Source organism: Lagopus muta, chromosome 21, assembly GCF_023343835.1.
Source record: "Lagopus muta isolate bLagMut1 chromosome 21, bLagMut1 primary, whole genome shotgun sequence".
In the NCBI taxonomy this organism is placed as follows: Eukaryota; Metazoa; Chordata; class Aves; order Galliformes; family Phasianidae; genus Lagopus; species Lagopus muta.
The window spans coordinates 6,559,406-6,584,735 of NC_064453.1; the positions used below are offsets into that span (position 1 = coordinate 6,559,406).

At 53.5% G+C, this 25,330-nt stretch overlaps 1 protein-coding gene across 7 annotated transcripts; it reads left to right on the forward strand.

Moving 5' to 3' along the window:
* Positions 1 to 24,588, forward strand: LOC125703211 (ubiquitin carboxyl-terminal hydrolase 48). 7 transcript variants are annotated; one of them, XM_048967348.1, is made up of 27 exons: positions 1 to 259; positions 766 to 886; positions 1,057 to 1,207; positions 2,392 to 2,519; positions 3,897 to 4,021; positions 4,328 to 4,436; positions 5,669 to 5,802; positions 6,035 to 6,117; positions 6,387 to 6,566; positions 8,634 to 8,756; positions 10,648 to 10,797; positions 12,892 to 13,092; positions 14,331 to 14,445; positions 14,580 to 14,710; positions 16,010 to 16,081; positions 17,442 to 17,566; positions 17,721 to 17,843; positions 18,441 to 18,502; positions 18,974 to 19,084; positions 19,685 to 19,812; positions 19,997 to 20,103; positions 21,384 to 21,488; positions 22,062 to 22,217; positions 22,496 to 22,621; positions 22,783 to 22,831; positions 23,107 to 23,133; positions 23,233 to 24,585. In XM_048967348.1, exons 1-27 carry the CDS (start codon positions 117 to 119, stop codon positions 23,253 to 23,255), a joined length of 3,108 nt encoding a protein of 1,035 aa, XP_048823305.1. In that variant the 5' UTR covers positions 1 to 116; the 3' UTR covers positions 23,256 to 24,585. The 7 variants fall into 7 exon arrangements, 6 of the variants coding, with proteins under 6 accessions (XP_048823305.1, XP_048823304.1, XP_048823306.1 ...); XM_048967347.1 differs by having other exon boundaries at positions 8,631 to 8,756; positions 23,233 to 24,583; XM_048967349.1 differs by lacking the exon at positions 21,384 to 21,488 and having other exon boundaries at positions 8,631 to 8,756.
* Positions 24,589 to 25,330: the final 742 nt, after the last annotated feature.

The following is a 25,330-nucleotide window of genomic DNA, read 5'->3' on the forward strand; positions in this document are numbered from 1 at the left end:
GTAGGCCCAGCCCGGTGCGTCGCGCAGGATGTGACGTCATCAACTCGCGCCACAAACGGGCGTTACCGCGTCGCCGTTACCGGTCCTGACGGCGGCGGGGGGGATCGGGGGGGGCGATGGCGCCGGTGGCGCCGCGGCTGCAGTTGGAGAAGGCGGCCTGGCGCTGGACTGAGACGGTGCCGCCCGAGGCGGTGTCGCAGGAGCACGTCGAAGCGGCCTACCGCGTCAGGCTGGAGCCCTGCCAGCGCGGCGCCTGCCGGTACGGGCGGGTCCGGCCCGAGCTCCCGGCCCCGGGCCTCGCTTCCTTCCCCCGCCTCCTTCCGCGGTCCCCGCTCTCCGCCTCCCCCTGGGGCTGTGTGGCAGCGGCTCTCCTCCGCTCCTCCACCTTCAGGGCCGTGGTTCTCCCCCCGCTCCCTCCGTTGCCCCCCGCGCTCCCCGGAGCGCTTTCCCGCGTTATCCCCGGAGCTTGGGGGTCCCTCTCCCTGTCTGTCCCCGGATATGCGGCCTGGGCTCGTTGGGGCCCGCACCACTCCCTGCCCCCCCCAACCCTCCCCCTTTTGCTCCCTCCGGCTCTCAGCATGCCCCTGGGGCTCGCTTTCCATCCTCCCTCTGCGGGCTTCCCCAGTTCTCTCACAGCCCTGTGTTTTGGGGAGGTGTGGGACGCTGCCGGTCCCCCCTGCTGTCCCCACCTTCCCCCCCGAGTTCCCAAACGAGGGGCTCTGTCCCTTCCATGGGTGACGGATGGTCCTGGTGCTGGTCCTGCAGGAGGAACTGCCGGGGGAACCCCAACTGCCTGGTGGGCATCGGAGAGCACGTCTGGCTGGGCGAAATTGACGAGAACAGCTTCCACAACATCGATGATCCCAACTGCGAGCGCCGCAAGGAGGTACAGCCTGCATCCTGACCCAGGACGAAGCGGGGGGCACCTCTGTGTCACACCTGTCCCAGCTGTTAGAGGGATGCACGGTGCCTCCGCTGCTCCCACCCCAACTGCTGCATTTCTGCTTGCATCTCGGCAGTGGCAGATGATAACTGTTGCTTTCTTTCTCACACCAGGATGCATTTGTGGGCTTAAAGAACCTCGGCGCCACGTGCTACGTGAACACTTTCTTGCAGATGTGGTTTCTTAATCTGGAGTTCCGGCAAGCCCTCTACTTGTGTTCCAGCAATGAGCATACAGTCAGAAAGAGCATCCCCAAAGACGAAGGTCAGTAGAAACTTTTCACAGTAGGCTTTTTTTTTTTTTTTTTTTTTTTTTTTTTTGCTGTGAGTGAAGAGGTCTTCCTCGTTTTCTTCTAAAATCTGGTGATGTAGAATTTGAGAGTGCATTTGTGGTATAATGCTACAGCTCTTGGTTCCGTCTCTGTGTGACTCTTCAAGTCCCTCACTCAGCTTTTAGGAGCAAATGAAGCTAAACCATCCTTATCATTTTTTTCAAATCACAGTGATCTGTTTTGATTAAAAACTCGCTTGGGATTTCTAGTTAGAAAGCTGTGCTTGGTGCCATGGATGGCGAGGATTCAGGTGCTGGATGTGAGGGGCTGTGCTGCTGCACCTTCTGCATGGTGCTGTGCTGGAGGTGTGCTCTGAGCCACCCCGCTTTTGCTGTACTCAGTGAACAGCACCTTGCTGTTTGGCTCGAGCTGTTTTCTGACAGCTCACGTTGGGCGCTGCGGGATGTTTGGCCTGTGCTGGGGCTTGGTGCTGTGTGGGCACCCAGCAGCAGCTCAGCTCCGACCTCTTTGCTCACTGCCTCTTCTCCCACGGAGTTGGAGGAGAGAACTGGGAGGAAAAAAATAGAGCTTGTGGGTAGAGATAAGAACTCTTTACTACAGCAGAAAAGGAAGAGGGAAATGGGTGCGATGGTATTTTACTGAGTGTTTATAAAAGAAGCGGTGCACGAGGCAGCTACTTACCACCTGCTGTCTGGTGCCCGGAGCAGTGGCTGTGGCTGCCACTCCAGTCTCAGTTCTCTGGTTTCACACGATGCTGTTTTTCATGAAATATCCCTTTGGCTGCTTTAGGTCAGCTCTCCTGCTTTTGTCCCTCCCAGCAACTCGTGCTCTCCAGCCCCCTGGCTAGCAGGGCAGAAGGCGCAGCTGGAAAGCTGAAACGTCCTTGGCTCTGTGCAGCACTGCTCAGCAACAGCTAGAGCATTGGGATGTTATCAGCGTTGTTTTTCTCCTAAACATAACATTGTACCAAACACTGTGGAGAAGATGAACTCTGTCTCTGCTGAAGCCAGGACAGTAAGCTGTCATCGCTGACATTAACCACATCAGATCTCATGATGGTTTAAAACAGCTCTACTAAAGTGTGATTTATTTTTTTTTTAGTTGTTCTTTGTACAGTTAACTTGTACAGTTTGTCTTTTTTTTTTTTTTTGTATAGACTACGAGCCTCAGACCATCTGTGAGCATCTTCAGTACTTGTTTGCCTTGCTGCAGAACAGCAGAAGGCGATACATCGATCCCTCTGGGTTTGTCAAAGCGCTGGGCTTGGATACAGGCCAGCAGCAGGTAGGCTTGAGTCTTGCCTGTAATTACCTTCTCTAAGGAAGCGTGAAACTGCCCTTTTAGGTGTTATTTGAGCGATCTCTGAGCTGGGGTCTGCTGTTCAGCCTCATTTGTACAAACACAAAAGGAGGAGAAGTGCTTCAGGCCCTTCCTGGAGTGGGTGTAGGAGGAGGACTGGCACCGTTAGCACCTGCTCCAGAACGCTGAGCTTGCTGAGGAGTGAGCCAGGACCACGTTTCCCAGAGTGAGAGGCACTGGGAAGGGCTTTGTACTGCAGAACTCCTCGGGGAGGCTGAGGTCCTGCACGAGTCTGTAGGCAGAGAACTTGCTTTTGGGAGAGGTGAGTGCAGTGTGGGGCTGCTCCGGATACTGAAGGGGGCTGAAGAGAAGGATAGAGCTTGCAAATGAGCTTTGAGTAGTAAGGGAGGACAGCTGAAATCGGAGCCAGAGCGCCGGCATACAATGCCTGGGGAGGATGAGGGAGGGGAAGGTCGCTCCTCGTCCTTGGGAAGGAAGCGGTCGTTAGTGACCAGTGATTAAAGGCCGGCCAAGTGCCACGTGCCGTTGTGACAGTGGTAGGAACCAGAGAGAGGAGCTGTGGGACCACAGCAGGCTCAGCACTGAGAGGAGAGCTGAGGGCTGGGCGGGCGAGGTGAAAGCCAGCTTGTTTTCTGGAGGAGGGAAGAGGCAGCACAGAAGGCAGAGTGCTGTGGGGAGAGGATTGCCCTAAGGGGTGTGGAGCAGCTCCTGGGCCTTGCAGGAGGAAGGGAGCAAAGCCACAGTGCAGCTTCTCAATTTTATTTCCGCCGTGTCGCTCGGTGCAGGCAGCTCGTATTGTGTGCTGAGGCTTTGACTAATGAGCGTTAACAAGACAGAAAGCTCTGCAGGAATGGCAGGCTGGTGAGATTGACTCCCACCCAGCCACGCTGGGGCAGGGGATGATCAGTGCTCTGCAAGCTGCTCCTGCATCCCCTTCAGAGCTGCTGTGATCTGGCAGGGCAGAGCAGCACGCCGTGTCTCCACGGCTGGGCAGCAGGAGCTGATGTCTGCACGCCAGGTGGAGCACGAAGGGATTGACGTGGTTAACGAGCCGCTGTTTTCCATCCAGAACCCTGCGAGCAGCGGGGCAGAAGTCAAAGCCACCCCAAGCTGCTGGCCCAGAGCCAGCCTCGCTCCTGCTGTGCTCTCACGCTGGGAGCCTTGTGCTCCTCTTAGGCAAATTCCTCTTTTCTTTAGCTCTCCCAACCGGTCTCTTTCTATTCAGGGCACGCTGGAGTCTCGGCGCGGGCTGTGTGTAGGGCTCTGTTAATTTGCAGTAAATTAGCAGTGATTGCGCTTTGTGCCATGGCGTATTGTTAAAACCTCGGCTTTCTGTTCCAGGATGCCCAGGAATTTTCCAAGCTGTTCATGTCACTGCTGGAAGATACTTTATCCAAACAAAAAAATCCAGATGTTCAAAACATTGTTCAGAAACAGTTTTGTGGGGAGTACGTCTACGTCACAGTGTAAGTATGTGGTCTTTGGGAGGAATATTTAAACATTTGAGAAGGATATGAGGGGAAATTTCCCTCCTGACAGCTGGAGCAGGCAGGTAAGCTGCTGAAATGCTGTGTAGGAGGCTTCTGGAGTTGTAAGCAGGTGCTCCGTGTTTTACTGGTAGGTGCTGTTATCCTGCATGCTGTCCTGCAGTGTTGTGATGTGCCACGGTAGCTGTTACGTAGCTACAGGGTGAGGGCTGCTGGTGGCTGGGGAGTTGCAACTCATCAGCTGGTGAACTTTTCTCATGCATTTGTGTTTTCTTGTTATTCTAGCTGCAACCAGTGTGGCAGGGAATCCAAACTCGTGTCTAAGTTTTACGAGCTGGAGTTAAACATCCAAGGGCACAAGCAGCTGACAGACTGCATAACAGAGTTTCTTAAGGTATGGGCTGGTTGATTTGTGAGCTGTGCTGTTCTCAGTGAGGTGTTTCTGTTCCCTCCATCAACCAACAGCTTCTCAGGTCGGTATGCTGCTGGAGCTGAGCTGACTCGGGGAGATGAATGCAAAAGGAAATGCTTTTCTGTGAATCCAAAAAAGAGGACCCAGTCATGCACTCCAGACGGGAGGGAGGAGTAGCTCTGGGCGGGATTGCTGCACGTGCACTTGTAATAGCTTTAAAAAGCACTTAAAGCACTTCGGAAGCTGTGTTTAGTCATAATGCCTTCCCAGGAAAGCTGTGAAAAAGCCCCTGGAAAAAAAAAAAGTCTGACCAAAAGTGCCTACGTGCTTTGTCATGGATAGCACCGGGAGAATGGCTGCTTTTTGTGTTTTCTATATCGGTGCTCATCTGCATAGCAACAGGAGGCATTCCCTGCTCTGAAACAGCTCTCAAAAAATACTAGCAAGGCCCCAGAGTGGCTGAGGGAACAGCTGCAAGTGCTCTGTTTTGACTCGAAAATCTGCTGGAATCTGGAGTTGCTGCCCTGGCAAAGGCTGGAGGCCTGGGTGCAGAGCTGACCTGCAGTGTGACGCTGCTCCTTCCAGGTGTGCTGGCAAAAACCACAGCGCTGTGTGCACACGAAGGGGTGGCTGCATGCAGGCAGCAGTGCTGCTGCCCTGACACGGGGAGCTTCCATCTGTGTGGTCCTCCTCCAAATGACACGGTTGGATTTGCAGTTCTCAGGCCTAATCCTGCCGCTGGCACTGTCCAGGCACAGACTCTCCTTTCTTTGGCTGATGTGTGTTTTTCTGGCCCCAAAGGACTGCGATTTCCAGGCTAGAATGTGGCTGTACATTAACTTGGTCTGCGTGATCTCCTAAAAGGGCAGCTGCTTTGTTTTCTTTCTCCTTAGCCCTAGTGGTATTAAACCAACTTGATGCACTTCGGTCAAGTGGAGAGCAAACCTGGCAGCCTTGTAAGCAGCCTGAGGTCTGGCTTGACATTTAAAGTGACAGAGGTCTGCTATGACTATGCTATGAAGTGCCCTTATTAGCCCAGAGGATTGCAAATTTCCGACCTGTAGATTATTTTGGAAGGCGGCTGGGTGGAGACTTCAATGATTAAAATAACTTCAGTGCTTTCCAGTCTCCTGTGGGTGGCTCGGGTTGAGGGGCTGACTGCAGGGGTAACCTGTTCTCAAGATCTTTCTTTCTGCCCCCCCTCCCCCGGTCAGGAAGAAAAATTAGAAGGGGACAATCGTTATTTTTGTGAAACGTGTCAGAGTAAGCAGAATGCCACAAGGAAGATCAGGCTGCTAAGTCTTCCATGCACACTCAACCTGCAGCTGATGCGTTTCGTGTTTGACAGGTAAGCCTCCCTCTGGAGCGCATGCTGTAAAAGCAGGAGTGCCTTGGGTGCTCAGAAGCCCTTTGGAAAGCCATCTGCTCTGCTCTTTCTGCATTGGTTTGAGATGTTGAGGATTGAGTGCGTGCATGAGCTTCTCTTGGGATGCTCGGTGGGCTTCGAGGAAAGTTACTGTGAGATGTGAACTGTTATTGCTGTCCCCTGAACTGAAGCTTGGCCATTTGCCTTCGCACAGACAAACTGGCCATAAGAAAAAGCTGAACACCTACATTGGCTTCTCTGAGCTGCTCGACATGAAGCCTTTTATGGAACAAAAAAGTGAGTAGCACGCTGTGGTAATTGGCAGTTACCTCTCAACAAACGAGAGGGGATCTTGTCTGAATCTGCTCATAGCTGGGGAGTTTGTCCAGAGCTGTTGGAAGCCTGAGCAGCAGCTGCCTGTGCCTAGCTGGGCAGGTTGCAGGAGTTCTAACTAGCAATGTGAAGAGGGCTTGGGCAGCTAGGTGCAGCCTTTGCATGCTACCCTGCAGAAAGCTGAAGTGCTGGGGAAGAAAGCAGGAGCTAAATAACCACTGTTTCCCTTCCAGATGGTGCTTATGTATACAAACTGAGTGCTGTTCTCATACACCGAGGTGTGAGTGCATACTCAGGGCACTACATCGCCCACGTGAAGGACCCACAGACAGGAGAGTGGTACAAATTCAACGACGAAGACACTGAGAAGATGGAGGGCAAGAAACTGCAGCTGGGGATTGAGGAAGATCTAGGTAAAATCTTTGAGTTGTGAGTGCCCTTTTAAAATAACTCTTTTCACGGAGGCTGAATACGTGAAGGCCCTGATGCTCCTAAAAACAAAAGTGCTCCTACACATGCTGTCACATCTTAGCAGTAAGGTGTGAAATGGCAATTCTGTTAATTGCTGCCACATCTTCACTGCAGCCCCGTGCAAGTGTTTACGCGTGCCTCGTGATCATTCCCTTTCCTCTAGTATTTCTCTTGCTGCCACATAACGTGCAGATAACACGCTGATAAGTTGTGCTATCGGGGTGGAGCAGCTGCTTCCTTGGCCAGCGTGCAGGAGGAGGCTCAGGAGCAGATAACAGCACGGTTGTCAGTTTCCTTAACGCGCTGTTTTCATTTCCACGGCGTTGTTTTAATCTTTGGCTGTATTAGGAGGCGGCAGAGAGTTCACACCAATCTCGGTCCAAAAAATCCAAGATAGCCTTTTTCAGTTTGTGCTTTTTGCTTTTCCTTGTGCTGCTGTCACCTCGCCTCCTGCTGGTGTCCTCTTACAGCGCCAGTAACCCATTCCCAAAACACTCTTCCACCTGGGTGCTTCTGTTGTGCTGCATTTCCAGCACCAGTCATTGGACTTGGTGAAACACTGCCTTTTTTTAAAGCATCCTTAAACAACAGCTTAATGAAGACGTGCCCTTAGGTTTGTGTCCAAAGCCTGAGTGCAGCTGTGGGATGCTAGCCTGCCTCTCCTCTTGCCTATGCAACACCTGCAGGACGCCACTTTATTTTCAGCTCTCTTGCTAATAAACACCTTCTTGCATTTCATCAGGGTGTGCGTCAGTGCAGGCTGCCACCAGAGCAGCTTTGTCATCCTGTTAATGTTTGACTGCCCTGTGCTCTCAACCCAATTGTGAAGCTGGCTAGACATCTAGTGGTGTAAGGGAGGAAAATGAGCCCTGAGAGGAAATAAAATGTTCTCAGCCTTTTTTCTTTAACCTCCCAAGTTGCCCAGAGGAGCAAAATAAGATGCAGATGGACTGCTGTGGCCTTGACCCTCTAAAGGGTACTTAACTGCAAGAAAGTGTTCTTGCTGAAGAACAGGGCTGCTTGGGTGGAAATAAAGCATGCCTGGAAACCCCATCAGGTTGGAAGCCTTAACATTCTCACCAAATGTTAAGCAAAATAGGAAAGTACTGATTTTAGTTGCCTACTCCAAGCAAAACTGGAATTTGAGAGTTGCTGTCTTCATTACAAATGCATGCAGCAGCAGGAAGAGGTTGGCAATGAAAAGCAGAGGTCTGTTGTAGGGAAAGTCCTGAGGCCAGGCCTTGCTGATGGGAACAACTCAACATATTTGAAGAAAATGCAAAATAAAGACCATCTTGGAAGTCCCCTGGATGGTGGAAGATGCTTGTAATTTTTCTCCAGGATTTGGGAGAGAAACAAAACGACACTTCCTAAAAACTATTTCAATATTTAGTTTATGGTTTGACCTACAGAGGGTTGGGATTTTTTAGTGTGTTTGTTTAGTATGTTTGTTTGTGAATTTTGACTCTGCAGCTGTAGACAAGTTTGCTGTCCTTGCCTGGCAGTCTGGAAGCAGTTGCTCTTGCAACGCGAGCTTGCATCATACGACAGCTGCTCTGAGATGAGCATTTCCACGGCTGTTCGCCTCACCAGAGCTGCCCAGCAGAACTGTCCCTGTGTTGTTTTTACGTCCACAGTTCTGTGCAAGTAGATTCTCTTCCCTGAGGGTGTGACCCCTGTTCTTTGGTGTCAGGACACCAGCCCTAACAACACGAGGCAGAGGAGGAATGTTTGTGCAAGAGCTGCTTTTGGCTTGGCAGGGCCGGGCTGGGGAGAGAAGAAAGCCTCTCTGGTGGAGGGTGGTTTACAGCAGGGCCCTCATTTAGTCCCTCTAACTGTCCTGCCTCCAGGAACGCTGGAAGGAGTTGGGCTTGCTTTGGGCTAACGTCTGGGCTGACGCCAGGCCTGCAGGAGGGTTGCCCAGCCAGGTGGCCAGCTCGGCCTGTTAAAGGGAAGTCCGTGAGCAAGCTTGTGTGTTCACTGTGTTCTGCTTCTGTGTCCCACAGCAGAGCCTTCAAAATCTCAGACCCGTAAACCTAAATGTGGGAAAGGGACGCACTGCTCGTGCAACGCTTACATGCTGGTGTACAGGCAGCAGATCTGGGAGAATTCACTGACGGTGGAAGTGCCAGGTAAGGGAGAGTCCTGCTTGCCTCTCCACCTCTTCTGGAGCACATCCGTGCTCAGGGCTGTGCTCAAAGGACATTTGCTGTCTGGTGCTGCACAGTGAATTGCTGTCGCAATGTGGATCACGTGGAGCAAAATCTTTGCACTTCCCCAGCACTTGGATCATGTAAACCTGATAATGTCACCTCTGGGCCTGCTGGGGACGCCTTGTCCTCTGGGAGGGGGTGAGGAGGGGGGGATGTCCCACTCGGGTTGACTGTCAGAGGGGGACGTGCTGTGCTGGAGGGGAATAGTGCTGGTGTCTTCTGCAAGTGCTTAATCTCTGCCAAATTCAGGATAGATGGCATAAAAACAAGAGGCTGCGAGCCTTCAGCGAGAGCTGTGTGAGCACGCTCATATCTTGTTTTGGAGTTACTGGGGGTGGCAGAAATCCCTGTAGGTTTGCCCTGTGGATTTAATGATGCTCTGTGTTTGTGTGCTACTTGATCGAGGTGTTAATTAGGCCCCTGGTGCTGGTGAGGCTGCAGTGTGCTGCTCCTTCTCCCTTTTCTGTGGAGCAGGGCCGATGGAGCTGTTGCTTCCCCTCAGAGCCGAACTGTGTGTCAGCATTCCTTGTCATTGAATGCAGGGGTGGGGGCCGGTGGTGGGGGTGAGCTGTACAGCTTTCTCCAACCCTCCAGGACCCCCCCGATCTCACAGCACCAAAGCTTTTCAGCCCTCCTCCCCCCCACCATTTCAACCTCAAAGCCCACCCTCCAGGCCTTGCAGCTCAGTGCTGGTTTGTGCCTCCCATCGGCCTTTCAGCCTCTTTGCTGAGCTCTCTTAGGCTCCCTTCCCTCCCACCCCTCTGCCCAAAACAATACTCGGCAAAACTTCCCCACCCAGCTCTGAATTCCTGAGCAGCCCTGTGGTTGCCTTTGTTTCACATGGAGGCGTGCCAGGTACATGGAGCAAAGGGCAGCCGTCAAGCCTGGTGGTTTTGGAGAGGCTTCATGCAACTGCAAATTCCAGGCATGTTGCTTTGATGCCGTTAAAAACGGCTCTTCCAGCACAGCAGAGAAGTGCAGCTTGGCTCCCAGTGCTGACCTGAGGGCAGGCGGGTCTGGCTGCTGGTTCGTGGTGCTGTGTGTTTTCCCAAGGTGGGTGCTGCACTCTCTGGCTGCGCAGGCATTCACTTTTCTGAAACATTTTAGCTTTTCAAACTACATCTAAATAGGAAAAGCCTTCAGATAAGCCACACAGCACCCCTCTGCCAGGCCAGCATTGCAAGGGAAGTGCTTTATCTTTCTCCACTCCAAGTTTTTTTTTCCATCAATGACAGCGAAAGTTCCCATTACCTCCACCTCTGCGGCAAGGGGAGGATCTGCCCTGCATATCTCTGGTCTCATCAGGGCTTTGTGCCCTTGTTTGCAGCACAGGGCCTGCAGGTGCACCTGTGGGACGAGGAGCCCTCATTTCTGCCCGGAGAGCAGCAGCTCTTTGGCAGCAGGAGGAGCTGCTGGGCAGCAGGCAGGCAGCGCTGGGGCCGCTCTGTCCTTCCACAGCATTCACAGCCTCTGCACTTCACACGGCTGCCAGCGCTCGGCGTTGGCTGCTCAGCAGGCAGAGGTTTCTGCAGCACAGAAAGCATTGCTTCCCTGCACGGCCCTGGGTAAATGATTCTGTTGGGTGCCTTGTATCCTGCGAGACGGCAGCGTTTGATCATCTACTGCCGTAAGTATTGGGAAGGGCAGTGTCAGTGTGTTTTGCTTCCAGAACGACCTGATATGTCGGTAGCCACAGGGGGGATTCTTGGGCTTAGTTGTCGTCCCTAATAACTGACTGTGGGGCCAGTGACCATCACTGCATTTCTCCCCGAGGTGAGAGGTGGCTTTTTCTTTTTCCCTTTCCCCACAGCTTTCCTGCAGGAGCTGGTGGAACGTGACAACTGCAAGTTTGAGGAGTGGTGCAACGAAATGGCCGAGATGCGCAAACAGAGCGTGGCCAGGGGCAAAATCAAGCACGAAGAGGTGAAGGAGCTCTACCAAAGGTTACCTGCTGAAGCTGGTCTGTAAGACATTGTGGTAGTCTCTTCTAGTAGCCCTTTGCTAAGATTAGTGATGTTGTGTAACTAACCTGCAGCCCGGCCCTGTGGCTGCGGCCCTCTGGGCGAGGAAGGCGATCACTGCCTGTTGTTGCTGTGTGCATGCTTGGATTTGCTTCCCTTCATTTGCTTATCTGCCTTAACCTATTTTTCTCTCTTTTTGCTCGTTCTAATGGCCTTTGGCATTGCTAATTCCCTTCTTGCTCCATTCCTGTCAGTCTCCTGTGTGCTTGCATGCATTGTGACTGCTTGCTTCTGCCCGGTGAGCAGCTCGTCTCGTTAAGAGCTCAGTGGCATCGAGGCAGAATAACTGCCCAGTCTCCGATTGCCAACTCACGTCAAGCAGCAGTGCTGTTGGTCTAAATTAACCTGCAGGTACAGTTGGCCTCCAGCAGAAAATGATTGGATTTATCATTGCTGAGGCTTCGAAGCTGCATTCCTGAGCTTCGTAGCCTGCCTGATGAGTGACTGAGGTTAATCCTTTCCTCCTGCTCCCTGCATCTTGTTGCCTTAGCATGTCTGACCACCAGGATCCTTATCCCCTGCTGCCTTTCTCTCCCACCTTTTTCAAAGCAAGCATACAGGAGCTCGCTGTCTGCCCAGCGTGGGGAGATTCCCTTCGCTCTACATCTCCTAAAAAGTCCCAGCAACTGGAATTAAAGACTTCCAGATGTTTGCGTGGCCCGTTAGACAGTTTGCATTGTTTCTAGCTTTTAGCTTGCTCCATGCTCCGAACCAGCAGCAAGATTTAAGGAGCTGAGCAGCAGCCTTTGGCTGAGGACTTAAACCTCTCCCCTGCATGTGTGCCTGCTTGGTCTGTGAGCCCAGGCTGGGAACACTGGAGCAAAATTCACGAACCAGGGGGTGTCACAGCACAGCTGCAAGGCTGAGGGGTGTTAAAATGTCACCCATAAATCAAAGCTGCGGTGGATGGTCGTGATGGAGGTATGAATATGCCATGAGTCACCATTAGAAAGGAGCAACAAGCACAGCCCTGGTGCATTTTTATGCCCTTCAGCAGCAACAGAACAGCTCGCTCTTGACAATCCTACCATGATAAAGGAATAAATCTCAGCTCCTCTGCTCCTGCTTTAAGGTGCTGCCCTGGGGACAGCGCTGCCCTGACTGCTGTCACAGCCTGAGTGGGGCAGTGCTGCTCAGAGCTGCTCAGAGCTGCTGCAGGCCCGTCCCTCAGGAGCTCTGCTTCTCCCTGCAGCTGTGCAGACACATTTTCCGCCAGCTTTGTAAAGCCTGCCTCAGGAAAAAGAAAAGCCCGTCCTTTCTGGGGGAGGCGGCTTTCATCCCTAACTAGCAAAGCCTTTCTGACAGTGCTGCAATTCTCCAGAGGTCACGGCTGTGCAGCTTGGCAGCATTGCGTAAGATGGAAACACTGCTGCTGGATCCTGCAGGAGAGAGGGTTTGACGCCAGGCCTCGCAAAGCCCCACTGCAAGTTTGGGGGCTGAGTATTTTGCTGGAGCTTCTCTGTTGCTCCTAGGTGTGAAATGATGGATGTGTGTTAATCTGAAATGGGCAGAAGCACTGAGATGAGCCGCTTGGCCATGCATGCGTAGCCTCAGCAAGCAGCTTCACAATGCACCACTCCTTCTCTCAGTGTAACCATATGTGTTCTGTGGGTGTGTGCATCGCTGTGGGTCGTGGGGTGGAGGTGCAGGGTTGTCATACGAAGCCATCTCACAGCTTGTACCGATCTGACCCACCAGTGACCCGAACCCTGGCTCTGTGCTTCCCCTTGAGCAGACAGGAGCGAGCCTGCTGCTCAGCTTCAAGAACAAAAAGAAGTCGTTTGGATTAAAATAAAAACGGACCAGGTTACCGTTTGCACTGTAAATGTCCTTGTCTGCCTGGGCCAGAGTGGTAGAGCAGCCCGTGGGGCTGGGCGGGAGCCGCGGCACGTGTTTGCCAACTTGTCCCATGGAGATGGAGCTGCCACGTTTGGTTGTGAAGGTGCCGTTGGATATCAGAGTGATTACAGAATGCCATCTGCTGTGTGGCTGACACGCACGGGCTTGTTTCTCTCCTTGTTTTTCTCTACCAGGTTCCCCGTACGACTTCATCTCTCTGGAATGGCTGCAGAAGTGGCTGGATAAGTCCACCCCTCCCAAACCTATAGACAACACCGCCTGCCTGTGCTCGCACGGGAAGCTGCATCCTGACAAGATATGCATCATGAAGAGGATATCTGAGTACGTGGCTGACTTCTTCTATAGGAGATACGGCGGGGGACCCAGGCTGAACGGTGAGGCTTGCAGGTCCCCCTCCTGCTCCTGCTGTCTGAGCATGTGCTCAAGCCTTGTTCTGGGCCCGGCGCCTCGCTGGGCCATCCTTTATTACCATAACTTTATTTCTGTGCTGCCATTTCCGAGTGCTTCATGTTGTGTTTTTTTGTTTTTTTTTTAATCACTCGATTATATTAGCGTCCAAATAAATACAGTTAGTCTGATTGCAGGGCTGGTTTCAGGCCTGAATCCTGCTCTGCCCTGGGAGAGCTGTGCACAGAGGAATTCCTGAGAAAGCAACAAAGTGAATTCTCTGAAATAGCATAACTTGCATGTGTCACCCCCCAGACTCTTCGAAATGTTTTTTAAAGCCTGATAAGAAAATCTCTGTCCCCTCACCCCCACCCACCCCAGCCAGTCCTGGGCTGCCTCACCCGCTGGGAGCGCACACCCGTCAGTGAACATGCTGGTGCTGCACACATCTGCCATGCGTGTGATTTGTGGGCAGGGCTGGCTCTGCAGTCCCTGGGCATCTCTGAACCGAGCTCCAGGCTTGGTTCCCTTTGTAAAGGAGCTCAATAGCTCCCACTGAGACCAAATTAGCTCAGCTCCTGCTAGGCACTTATAGGGAAGAAATGCAGCCAGCAGAACATCCCATGATGCAGGCAGGCTTTCTGAAAACAGGGCAGCCGTTCTCAGTCAGCTGGAAAATCACCTGCATTTTCTTCATTGAGAATGACGGAGAGGGAAGGATGTGAGTGTGACCCCTGCTCCCATCCCGAGGAGTAAGCCCATATGCAGGGCTGCTCCTGGTTCTGCGCAGTATCACAGGAGGTTTGGAGCCTTTCTGGGCTGTTAGCTGGTTGCTTGCAGGAGTTCCCTGAGCTGGGTGGCAGGGAGCCCTCTCATCCCACGATGGCACCTCGGAGGTGTCTGCACGGCACCTCTGTGCCACAGAAGAGCCGTGACACAGCTTTGGGGTGCAAACCTCAGCCCCCGCTTCTGACTCCCACATCCACGTGTCAGTGCAAGCTCCCTCGCAGCTCTCTGCGTTCTGGTACCAACAAGCTGGTGGAACAGGCAGCACCTCAGCAAAGGAGTTGAACCATGGCAGTTCCCCTGCTTACATGCCGCCCCTCAGGTTGTGATGCAGGGTGACCGTGGTGTGCATGCCTTCCACGTGAGCTCTCAAACCAGCTAGATGCTCAGCTGCCTGTGCTGCAGTGTAACACAGTGTTTTTTTTCTCCCCCATCCCAGTCAAAGCACTTTGCAAGGACTGTGTGGTAGAAAGGTGTCGAATCCTGCGTCTGAAAAATCAGCTAAATGAAGACTACAAAACAGTCACCAACTTGCTGAAGATAACAGTCAAGGGGTACGTGAGTCCTGGTGCTTCTGACGTCGCCAGAGATGTTTTTAGCTGTGCTAATCAATGCCCAAGTAGTTTTTTCTCGAGCTTTTTCCATTTGGGCTGTGACTGGCATTGCTGACGCTGCTGTCTCCCCGCAGGAGCGATGGGTTTTGGGTTGGAAAGGCGTCCTTGCGGAGCTGGCGTCAGTTGGCTCTGGAGCAATTAAATGAGCAAGACGAAGACGCAGAGCACAGCAATGGAAAGCTGAATGGAAATGCACCAAACAAAGGTAGTTCTGCTGCCGTAGAGCTCCGCCAGCTCTGACTGATCCCCTGAACAAAAGACACGTCAGGTGTTCTGTGTGTTGTTTTACTTCCCTTTTATGAGCAGGGAGGGAAGGCACTTTGGGTGGCTTGATATCACACGGCCCTAATTTCAGGAGCTTTTTATTTGATAAGCTTCAAAACTGCTGGGTGATCTTCGTACCCAGAGAAGAAGATGAGGTAATGAGCAGCTTTACAGAGCTGTGTACGATTACCACCCCAGACACATGATCTTTTCATCTACTTTTATCTGAATGAGAGTGCGCAGGGGAGGAAGAAACATGAAAATTATCCTGGGGATGTTTACTGCGAAGGCCTACGGATGAAACAGCACAGCTGGTGGAGCAGCACTGGCAAAACACGGTTTAGAAAAAAAATATCATGAATTGGATTCTCTTCTATCCCTGTATCATATGTTTGTGATGACGTGGGGGGATTTTTATTTCCCTTCTGTTCTCTAAACCCTTAGAAATTGGGTTCCCTTTGAGCTTTTTTCCTTTCATAACGGAGGGCAAGGAGCTCATTTGAATGGAAGTAGAGACGATCAGCTAATTGCATTGATGTCAGGCTGGAAGGCTCCGAGAGCATCAGATACTGCAGTGATGCTATCTGCAGGCTGCTGCTGGGGCTGGTGGCCTCCACTGAGAAAAGGGCACTTCTCTTCCCCGTGTCAGCAGCTGAGGGGCTGTCCCACGTCCTGTTCCGTGGGTCACCTTGATCTCAGAGCAGGCTGCACCTCCCAGAAGTCCACTGTAACTGCTCACAAGCCAGCTTGCTCCTTAGTCACACTGCTGCAAACTGTTACATTGCTGTTTTTTCTGTTGCTCCTATTTGATGGCCAATGCTTCTGTCTGCAGAGCAGTTCTAAACTCCAGTGTAGCAATGCCGTGCTGGATATCAGAGCATGGAGCAGAGCAGACGGGGCTGTGATGCTCCGCTCTCACCTAGAGGTTGGGGTTAGCTCTGAGCAGCAAAGCCCTGCGGTGCTGCAGCTGGAACAAATGCACCCTTTGTCATCTCACAAAGGATGCTCTTGTGCTCCACGCACTTCAAAGCACTCCTAGGCACTCCTACGTGCCACGCAGCCTGGCCTGCAGGCACACAGGCCCATGTGTTGGAGATTAACAGAATAACGCTTCCCAGGTTTCCCCTGGGCTGAGAACTGCTGAAGGGAAACCAGGCTTCTTCCCCCAAACGTTTCCCCTTTCTTTCAGAGAAAAATGGCGCAATCTTCTTATTTTTATTTTATTTTATTTTTTAATTAGATGGAGCAAATGAGGAGAAGAGAGAGGAGGAAGAAGAGTTAAATTTTAATGAAGACATTGTTTGCCCACATGGTAAGTCTCTGCGGGGGATGGAGCTGAACACTTCTGTTGTTGCCCACTGCTCCAGATGTTAACTTCCTAGACCGGGACCAGCATGAGCAGTTACCACAGAAGCGCATTTTTATTCTCATTTTCACATTTCCTGACATTTAAAAACATGGAGCAAGTGGTGCAAAGGGCACGAGCACAGCCCGGCCCCTCGGGGGGAACGTGGGTGCTGCATGGGGCTGCAGCATTACTCTGAGAGCAGGGGGAGATGCTGGAGAAAGCAGGCAGCATCAGATCGTTCTCCCTGTGTCAGAAGCTAGCCCAGGAGCACTTACCCACAGCTGCAGAAACTGCTGTTTCTGTTTGCAGCTGGGGCACCGGGGCGAATTGATTCCCCCACCTGCTGTGCTTCGGTGTCCACTTACATCAGGCTGTGACCTGGGGTTGGCTGTTTTGCTTGGTGCTTTGCTTGGTTGGCCAAGCAAAGTGTTTGGGCCTCACTTCGTGCCCAACCTGCCTGCGTTCTGCTGGAGGCTCCTGTTGGCAGGCGTCCATCAATTAGCAGCACACCTCCTGTCGTTAGGGCTCATCAAGGCTGTAGGTTAATGGCGTTTGAACACCTTGTCACGGTGCTACCCGCTTTTCAGAGAGCGTAGTTCCCAGTGCAGCAAAGTTGCTGCTGGCAAACAGGAGCACTTAATGCAGGCATGCAGCATGGAAGCAGGCTGCTAGGGCTGTGGCAGTGTTGTGCTGCTCAGCTGCCCGCTGATCCGATGCTTTGGGCCATATGGAGCACAGGGGCTCCTGGCAGGCTGTGTTTCACCTGCTGGAGGTAAGCTTTGGCTCCTCGTGGAGAACAGCCCTCCCACATCTGTGTACTTCAGATGTTCCTCCACAGTGTATGGGCTGAGGTGTAGTTTGGGTAATTGGGCCTTAATTAATTGCTGGTTTTTGTGATGCATGGGGCAGCTGAGGTTACGCAGCAGTGATTGTGTTTGCTGAGGGTGCAGGAAGCACTCGGCTCCTGTTGCACAGGGCATGGGTTTGTCTGCAGCCTGCAAAACAGAGTCGCCCTGACATCACAGCTCTATAGCCATGGTCAGAGAGCAGCAGCCCATTGCAGTCCTTGGTTCTCCAGGCATCTCCCCTCCCCGTGGTCTCTATTTATCCACTGCTTGAGGCTCTGAAACCTAAATGTGAATTCAGGCTTTTTGGCCGTCAGAGCAGAGAAACAATGAAGAAGTTGAAGGTGACTGTGTATTAGTTGGGCTCTTTTTGCTGACACGAATGCCTTCCCCCACGCTGATACCCACTAATCTCCTCAATCTGGTTCGGTCGCTGAGCCTGGTGGGGCAAAGCCCTTCTCCTGCCTGTCTCCCTGCAGGTGACCTGTGCATATCCGAGAACGAGAGGAGGGTGGTGTCGAAGGAAGCCTGGAAGAAGCTCAAGCAATATTTCCCAAAGGCCCCTGAGTTCCCAAATAACAAAGAGTGCTGTTCCCAATGCAAGGTATCTGAATAGCAGACAACACAGCCCCTCCGCTGGCTGTAAATACGTGGCCATGTTTCTGGTTTCCTCTTTGACGTTCTCCAGTACAGTGGGGAAAAACAATGTCACCTGTGAATAGCTGCTAGGAACTGAAGCACCAACCTGTTTTGTGCAGATTTTGGAGCGCGAAGGAGAAGAAAATAAAGCACTGCACAAGATGATGGCCAGTGAGCAGAAGACGTCCCTCCAGAACTTGTTCCACGACAAATGCCGGCCTTGCCTGGGCAGCTGGCCGCAGGTAGGGGCCAGGGGGAGGTTTTGGGTGGAAGCTGTACCCTGCTGAGCTGCTCTGGCGCCGAGCCCTGCCTTTGGAACACGGGAGTCCTCGTGTGCCACCCAGCTGTCGCTGGCCTGGAGTCAGATAAGCGGAGTGGCATTTCTCGATGGTTACATCCATCCCTGGAAGTACCGACGCAGCGCAGCCCTACTGATAGTGTTCAGAAAGTGGGGGCAGGTGGGGTGGTGTCACCCCATGCTCGGGGTACACAGAGGGATCTGCTTCAGTGCCCCCCAGTCCGAGGAGTGGTACTCAGCCACAGGAACCCCAGTGCCAGAGAGCTGCTCTGGGGAAATGGCCGTTTCCTGCTATGAATTACAGGTAATTGGATCTGAAGCTAAACTAACTTTGTAATAAACACAAGATTAGTAATGTAAGTGCTCGGTACTTGATCTCAAATTATTTTACTTGGCTTTCTCAGCGCGCTTGGATGGAGTTGTCATGGTAAAAATGCTGAGGTCTCAAAGAGAATGAGCGCTGCAGAAAAAGCTGAACAGTCATTGCCCCTCTGTTGTTGGGTTAATTAACAGAAGGCCGTGGGGTTTTTTTCCCTTCCAGGAGACAGACGAGCTGTATATTGTTTCACAGTTCTTCGTAGAAGAATGGAGGAAATTTGTCAGGTAACTGGGCTGAGCACTTTGGTACTTTCTGTTTGGTTTGGGGGCTTTGAGTTGGTGTTGCCCAGAGCTGCGTGCGTAGAAACAAGGAAGCTGGTTTGGAAGGACTTGGACTCTGCACTTGCAGCAATTGTAATACACTGCAAGAATGTGAATTTCCTTGTTGACCATGCCTTAACCAGATGGTCAGATTAGATAGTAACCTGATTAGTTTTTTCATCTGCCTGGAGCTGTATCCCAGGCAGAGGTCACCGTTGCCATGGGCTGCGTGTGGTGCGGGCTGTGCGGGACAGGAGCGCAGTTTTGCAGTGCTCAGGAGCACAGCTCTGATGCCGTGTCGGTGGCAGTGTCACCTTCCCCATTGGAATGTCACCCACACATACCCACCTGCGATTTCCTTTTCTTGCTGCCTGCAGACTTGTGCTTTCTTGCTCTCTGTGCCATAACTTCCCCCATTTCCCTTTGCCCGAGCAGGAGGCCGACGCGGTGCAGCCCCGTTTCCTCGCTGGGGAACAGTGCTCTGCTCTGCCCCCACGGGGGCCTCATGTTCAGCTATGCTTCCATGACCAAAGAAGACTCCAAGCTGTGAGTTCCTTCTCCTCTCACCTCTGCCTTGCCCTGAGAGCCCCGGGGAGCTTCCCAAAGCTCACTGAGCTATGGCGACCCAGGAGCACGCGCTCCCCCCCAAACAAAGGGAGCGCAGCTGCTTCCTCAGGCATATCTCACTATAAATTTCCATGCAGGGCGAGACCCAAATTGTCCAAGGATGCTGGCTCGGGAAAAAAGAGCTTACTTAAGCTTGGCTAGTTCCTAACAACAGCCTACCCGGAGCCTGACTGGGGCGTAGCAACATCTAGCTGCTGAAGCTTTGCTTTCCCTGAGACTTGCCCCCGGAGCGCCGGGCGCTGGGCTGGAGTTAATGCTCCGCAGCCTTGCTTCTGCAGCGAGGCAGAACTAACAGCAGCAGACCTTCCACTTCTCTCCTCCTCCCTCTGGCCATGCTGGGCATGGCTGGAGCTCAGCAGCGTCACTAAGGACACGCTGCTGTGCCTCCGTTACCTTGGGCACGCTGGGGCTGCAGACGGGTTCTGCTGCTCTCGCAGGAGCAGACTGGGAGGAAGAGGGGAGGCTCTTCTGGGCTCGGCGTTCCCATGTCATAAAGCACGTTCTCGTTTCTTTGCACAGTATAGCTCTAATATGGCCCAGCGAGTGGGAGAGGATTCAAAAGCTCTTTGTGGTGGATCACGTCATCAAAATCACCCGCACACAAGTAGCCGGGGAGCCCGAGAGCGCGCTGTACAGCTCCGAGCCCCGTGAGTGAGCTTTCCTGCCGCGTTGCTCCGCGGTGCTGCGGGACTTGGCCCTGCTTGGGCAGATCCCTGTGGATCCTGCTGAGCTGCGCTGTGGGTTGGCGAGGAACAGCGCCGGGCAGGTGCAGTGCTTGCTGTCTCCAAGGAGCTGAAGGAATTAAATGCCTTTTCCTTTGTGCCTCCCCAGAACTGTGTCCAGAGTGCAGAGAAGGGCTGTTGTGCCAGCAGCAGCGGGACTTACGCGAGTACACCCAAGCGACCATCTACATCCATAAAGTGGTGGATAATAAAAAGGTACGGATCTCTCCTTCGGCCCTCCCTCATCCCAGCACCATTTCACTGTTCAGAAGCTGCCCCAGCTGTGAACCCACGTGGCCAGACGAGTGGCTGTCTGCAGGCAGGGCAAGGCAGCTCACAGGCTTCTGCTGATTTCTTTCTCCCTCCCAGCCGTGTTCTGAGGGATGAGGTGGAACCCGGAGATCTGCAACTAAGCTGTCAGAGCGGAGCACAGAATGTGGTCTGGAGCCACTGTTGTGGCTTTGCAGCCTGCCTAGGGGCTGAATCCCAGCGCGGTGCTTGGCTCCAGTGCGGAGGAGGGCTTTTTGTCGTGGTGCTGGACAGGGCTGTGAGAACAGGCTGCTATTCTTCACCCGGCAGCTGGGGCTGGCAAGAGGGGGCGAGAGCTGGCACGCTGATCCCTCGCTGGTGGGGCAGTGCCCACAGCAGTGCTCAGAACCACTGCTCCCCTCCTGCCAGCTCTGCCTCACAGTCAGGGAGCGTTTCCCAGCGGGAAGCCATGGCCCCGTGCAGTCAGCAGTCAGCAGTCAGCATAGGGCAGCCCTGCTGGAATGCAGAAAGCTCTGGGGATGCTGCAGTTGGTGCCGGACAGCTGGGAGTTGCAATCTTGAACTTCAGAGACCTGGATGGGGAAGGGAGCTGTTGGACAGCTGGGGTGCAGAGCGCAGCTGGGCTCCCTGCAGACTGCAGGCAGAGCGTGGCCGTGCAGCGCCCAGCAGAGCCGTGCAGCCTGCGGGAGGTGAACAGGGTGTTGCGTTCTATATGTTGGTGTCAATTATTTAGATTTCATTTTACTTACAAACTGCAGACCCGTAAATAACAGCGGTGAGTGCCTCTTTCGGGCTGCTGCAGGGATGGATAAGTGTATAATTTACAGATAATACTCCTTTCTCGGGGTTAGGGCTTTCATAATACACTTAGTTGAGTGGAGGAGCAGCCAGCTAATGGGAAAGAAATCAGTGCAGGCCCCCAGAGACGTTCCCTTTGCCTGGAGAGGTCTGGAGCTGCAGGAAGCAGGATGTCCCCGCGGTGGGGTTTGCTTGGCCACCAGCAGCTGCAGTCCAACAGAGCAGCTCCAGAGCTGCATCTTCTTTCTCCCAGGCCTGGTCCCTATGGCTCAGTGCAGCTGGGGGGAGAGTGTTCCCTGAGCACGTGGAGCAGATCTCTGGGTTTCTCTAGCTTGATTCATTTGATCAAGGTGGCATCCTTGAAGTCTTGAAAGCTGTTTGCCACGATGTGACAGTCTGGGTTATGGAGAATGATTTTTATGACTTCAGGTAATGAAGGATGCTGCTCCGGAGCTGAACGTGAGCAGCTCAGAAGCTGAAGAGGAAAGGGAGGAAAACAAGCCAGAGGGGGAGCAAGACCCAGATTTTAACCAGGTAGAGAACAAAACACTGCGAGGTTCCTCTGCTCTGCACCAGCCTCTTTGAATCAGTGTGATGGAACAGCTCTCCTCTGTTTGCATCTTATGGGGCAGAGGGAAAGCAGCAGTGCCCACGTATCCCATCCTGGCGGTCATACCACACATTTTGTCTCCATTTACATTACTGGGGCTGGTTTTGTGCCTGCACTCTTTGGTTTTAAAGCCAGCTAAGTCAAAAGCCTCTGTTGAGAGACCTCCCACTTGATGTTTGGGTCACCCCGAATCCTCTTATTTCTGATGCTACGTCCCAAATGAAAGGACAATGGGGGCTGTGCCTCCTGGCACCAGGGCACTGCCGGTGCTGTATCACAGTGCAGGTGACACCACGGTGCAGAGGAGGGATCACTGCGACATCAGGATAAGCTCAGTGCTGGTGCTAGGTGCAGAAGTTGAAGTTTCTTTGGTCTTCCTACTCTCCTGGTGGTGCTGCATGTGTCAGTGCTCCCCCGGGGCAGTGCTGCAGCCTGGGAGGGAGCTGTGAGCTGTGCAGTGCCCGCGGTTGAGCTCCTCATGCCTGGCTCTCTTTCAGAGCAACGGTGGTGCGAAGCGCCAGAAGCTTTCACACCAGAGCCACGTCTCCTACCAAAAGCAGGGCATCCGGCGGAGCACCCGGCACCGGAAGGTCAGGGGGGAGAAAGCACTGCTCGTTTCTGCTAACCAAACATTGAAAGAGCTGAAAATACAGGTAAGGACTTGCTGCAAGAAATGTGTCTTCTGGAATAAAAAACCCATGAGGTTAATAGTCAGGAGACCACAGCTGGGAGGAGATGGAGGGAAGAGTTTGAGTCCCCAGCGGCGGCAATGTGTGTCTGTGTGCTTGAGTGTCTGTGTGCATGAGTGTCTGTGTGCATGTGTGTGTGTGTGTCTGTGTGTGTGTGTGCGCTGCACGCGGTCTTTTTGTGCAGCTCAGCAGTATGTTTTTTCCTCTGCACAAAACCAGCGTGTCTCATTGTGTTGGCACAGATCATGCATGCATTTTCAGTTGCTCCCTTCGACCAGAACTTGTCCATCAATGGGAAGATCCTGAGCGACGACACAGCGACGCTCGGCAGCCTGGGCGTCATCCCCGAGTCCGTCATCCTGCTCAAGGTAAGGCAGGAGCAGCGCGGCTCTGGGAGGAAGGAAAGCAGAGAGCTGAGCTGCTTTGCTGGGCTCTTCCCTTGCAGCTCTTTGGGGAAGAAGAGCCTCCTTAAGGAGCGTGACCCCATGCACTCTGCCGGGCGCTCGCTAACTGTCCTCTTTGCTTTCAGGCTGATGAGCCAATTGCGGATTATGAGGCGATGGACGATGTGATGCAAGGTGAGGGAGGGCAGCCCTGTGTGCTCGGGGGGGAGGTCTGGGATTTGGGAGGCTGCCTTGCTGCTGTGCTTCTGGCAGGGACAGGGGCGGCTGTGTGGGGCTGTGTTGGCTTTGGGTTGAAACGTGAGGGGAAAATTGAGATGTTGAAGCTTTCCTGTGGCTGTCGGCTGGAGGTGCAGCTGAGTGCCGCAGCGCGCTGCGCTCACACAAAGGATCCTTTTAGAAGTGACTGTCAGGAGACTTCTAATATGATGTCTCTCTCTTCCCATCCCCAGTTTGTACGCCTGAAGAAGGATTTAAAGGTGAGAGTCTTCCCCCTCCCCTTTTACTGAAGCCCATGCTGACTTCAGCTCCGCCTCGCCAGCGCTGTAACTGTCGGCTGGTTGTCTCCTTGCTCCCAGGGACTGGCTTACTTGGACACTGATGGCTTTACAAGCACTGGCAGACCAGAAGAGAAGAGGATTTGACATGGTAGGGCATTTAGAGAGAAGGTGGATACGGGACTGAACTCTTGACTCTTCCAGAAGGCAGAATCCCATTCTGAAATGACTGCCCCCAAAATGCCTTATGTCAAAGCAGATTGCACTGAAGGACATCCTGACTTCAAGAGAACGTTCCCCATTTTATATTTAATAAAGCAACAGTAGGGTTGGAAAGTGTAGCAGCAGAGGCAGCGTGTGCCAGGTTCAGGCAGATGTTTGCAGGGGAGGCGGGGGCCTCGTCTGTCCCAGAGGAGTTGTGATGCGGTCGATCAAAACCAGCTCCATCCATTCTCCGGTAACTCTTGAGGCATAACCTGCTTCCAGATAATCCCCTCTTTGATCCGCTATTCCTCTTTCAGTACAGCATGAAAGTAAAGAAATTGTTCGTTGTGAGGAATGTCTTCATCCATTTCCCTGCAGTGTGAGCCCTGCGCTCCCAGGGCCGGGCTGCCCACACCGCACCGCTCGCCTTCGCAGCTTCACTTCCAGGCGCGACCGCTCCGAGTAACCACACGGTCTCTCTCTCTGTGAACTGTGTTTTTAGAAACGTGGGCTGTTTTAATGACTTTTGATAACATCTTTCTCTGGTTCGTTACTGCCGGGAGCCCTCTGCCCCTCGCTTCGGACCCATCAGGGCTGCGGGGCCCTGGCGAGAGGTTTTCCCTCTGTTCTTGTTTTCAGGGATGCACTAATTAATTTGTTTACATCTCCAGCTCCCAGAAAGGATCTCTCCCTCTCCCCAGTTGCGTGTTTGTAGCAGGAGCTAGTGTTACCACTTCCAGACCTGAGGAAAGAAAAAGAAAAAGGGGGGGCGCTGTTGAGGTATCTTCATAATAAAGTTAGACATCTCTCGTTCTGTCAGAGGTTTGTGGCTGCTGCTCTGGGCACCCTGCTCTCCCCTGGGCCTGCAGCCTTCCTGGCTGTTGGCACCCACTGCTTTCCTTGAGTGCAGCCCACGTGCTCCCATGCCCTGGGCCAGGCGATGCTTGGCAGCCCTTCCCTAGCAGATGCAGTGCTGGCCCGTGCTGTGGGACACAGCTGCCCACATCCCTGCATGCCTCCAGCCTGGGCAGCTGTGGGGCTGAGCCCTTGGTGCTCCTGTGCTGGCACTGGGCCCTATGAGTGCTCCCTGGGTGCAGCAGCTTGGTGTCAGCCCCTGGCACCTGGCATGCAGCAGTCTGTGCCAGCGTTTCCCCAAGTCACCGCCTCCCTCCTGCAGCCCAGGTCGTGGCTCTGGGGGATGCTGAGGGGTCCTGGGGGCACCCATGGCATGGGGGTGGATGGATGGCTGGACTCTGGGCTCCAGTGGTGGGAGATTAAATGGACAGATAGAATCATTGGCCACCAGAGTTGGGATGTTGAACGAGTGGAGGGACGGACAGGTGGATTCAGTCATGCACCAGGGCTAGGAGAATGGCAGATGGGAAGAGGGGTAGACAGACTCACTCTGGGCACGAGGGAGGGACAGATGGATATATGGACTCACTCCGGACACCAGGGATGACAGGACAGATGAATGGAGGGGAGAGTGAAAGGATGGACAGACAGATGGACTCGCTCTGTGCACCAGAGATGGGAGGGTGGACAAATTGGAGGACGGATGAATGGACAGATGGACTCTGGGCATTTGCGATGGGAGGAAGGATGGATGGGCAGACAGACAGGGATTCTGGACACCAGGGGTGGGAGGATGGAAGGGCGGGCGGAGAGAGGGACAGACAGTCAAATGGACTCACTGTCCCTGGGGACGGGGGAGCAGAGGTGGGAGCGCTGTGGATACCGAGGGTGGGAAGACGGGGGCAGCCTGGCTGCTCAGGGGTGGGAGCGCGGTGGCTCTGAGCACGGACGGATGGAGGGGACGCCGAGTGCCCGGGCGGAGGGCACGGGGCCGCCGGGTCCCGCTTCCCGCTGCCCATCCCCGTTCCCCCCGCGGGTCCGCTGCCGGTTACGGAGGCGTTTGCTCCTCTCCTGGGGTCGGGATGGCGGTGCCCGGTGCCAGTGCCGGTTCCGGTGCCAT

Bases quoted from the DNA above. Each gene is read 5' to 3' on its own strand.
- LOC125703211 (XM_048967347.1), top strand. From the start codon at position 117: ATGGCGCCGGTGGCGCCGCGGCTGCAGTTGGAGAAGGCGGCCTGGCGC. The intron at 5,803-6,034 runs GTAAGCCTCCCT...GCCTTCGCACAG, and splicing joins ATGCGTTTCGTGTTTGACAG to ACAAACTGGCCATAAGAAAA. The intron at 22,622-22,782 runs GTAAGGCAGGAG...CTTTGCTTTCAG, and splicing joins AGTCCGTCATCCTGCTCAAG to GCTGATGAGCCAATTGCGGA.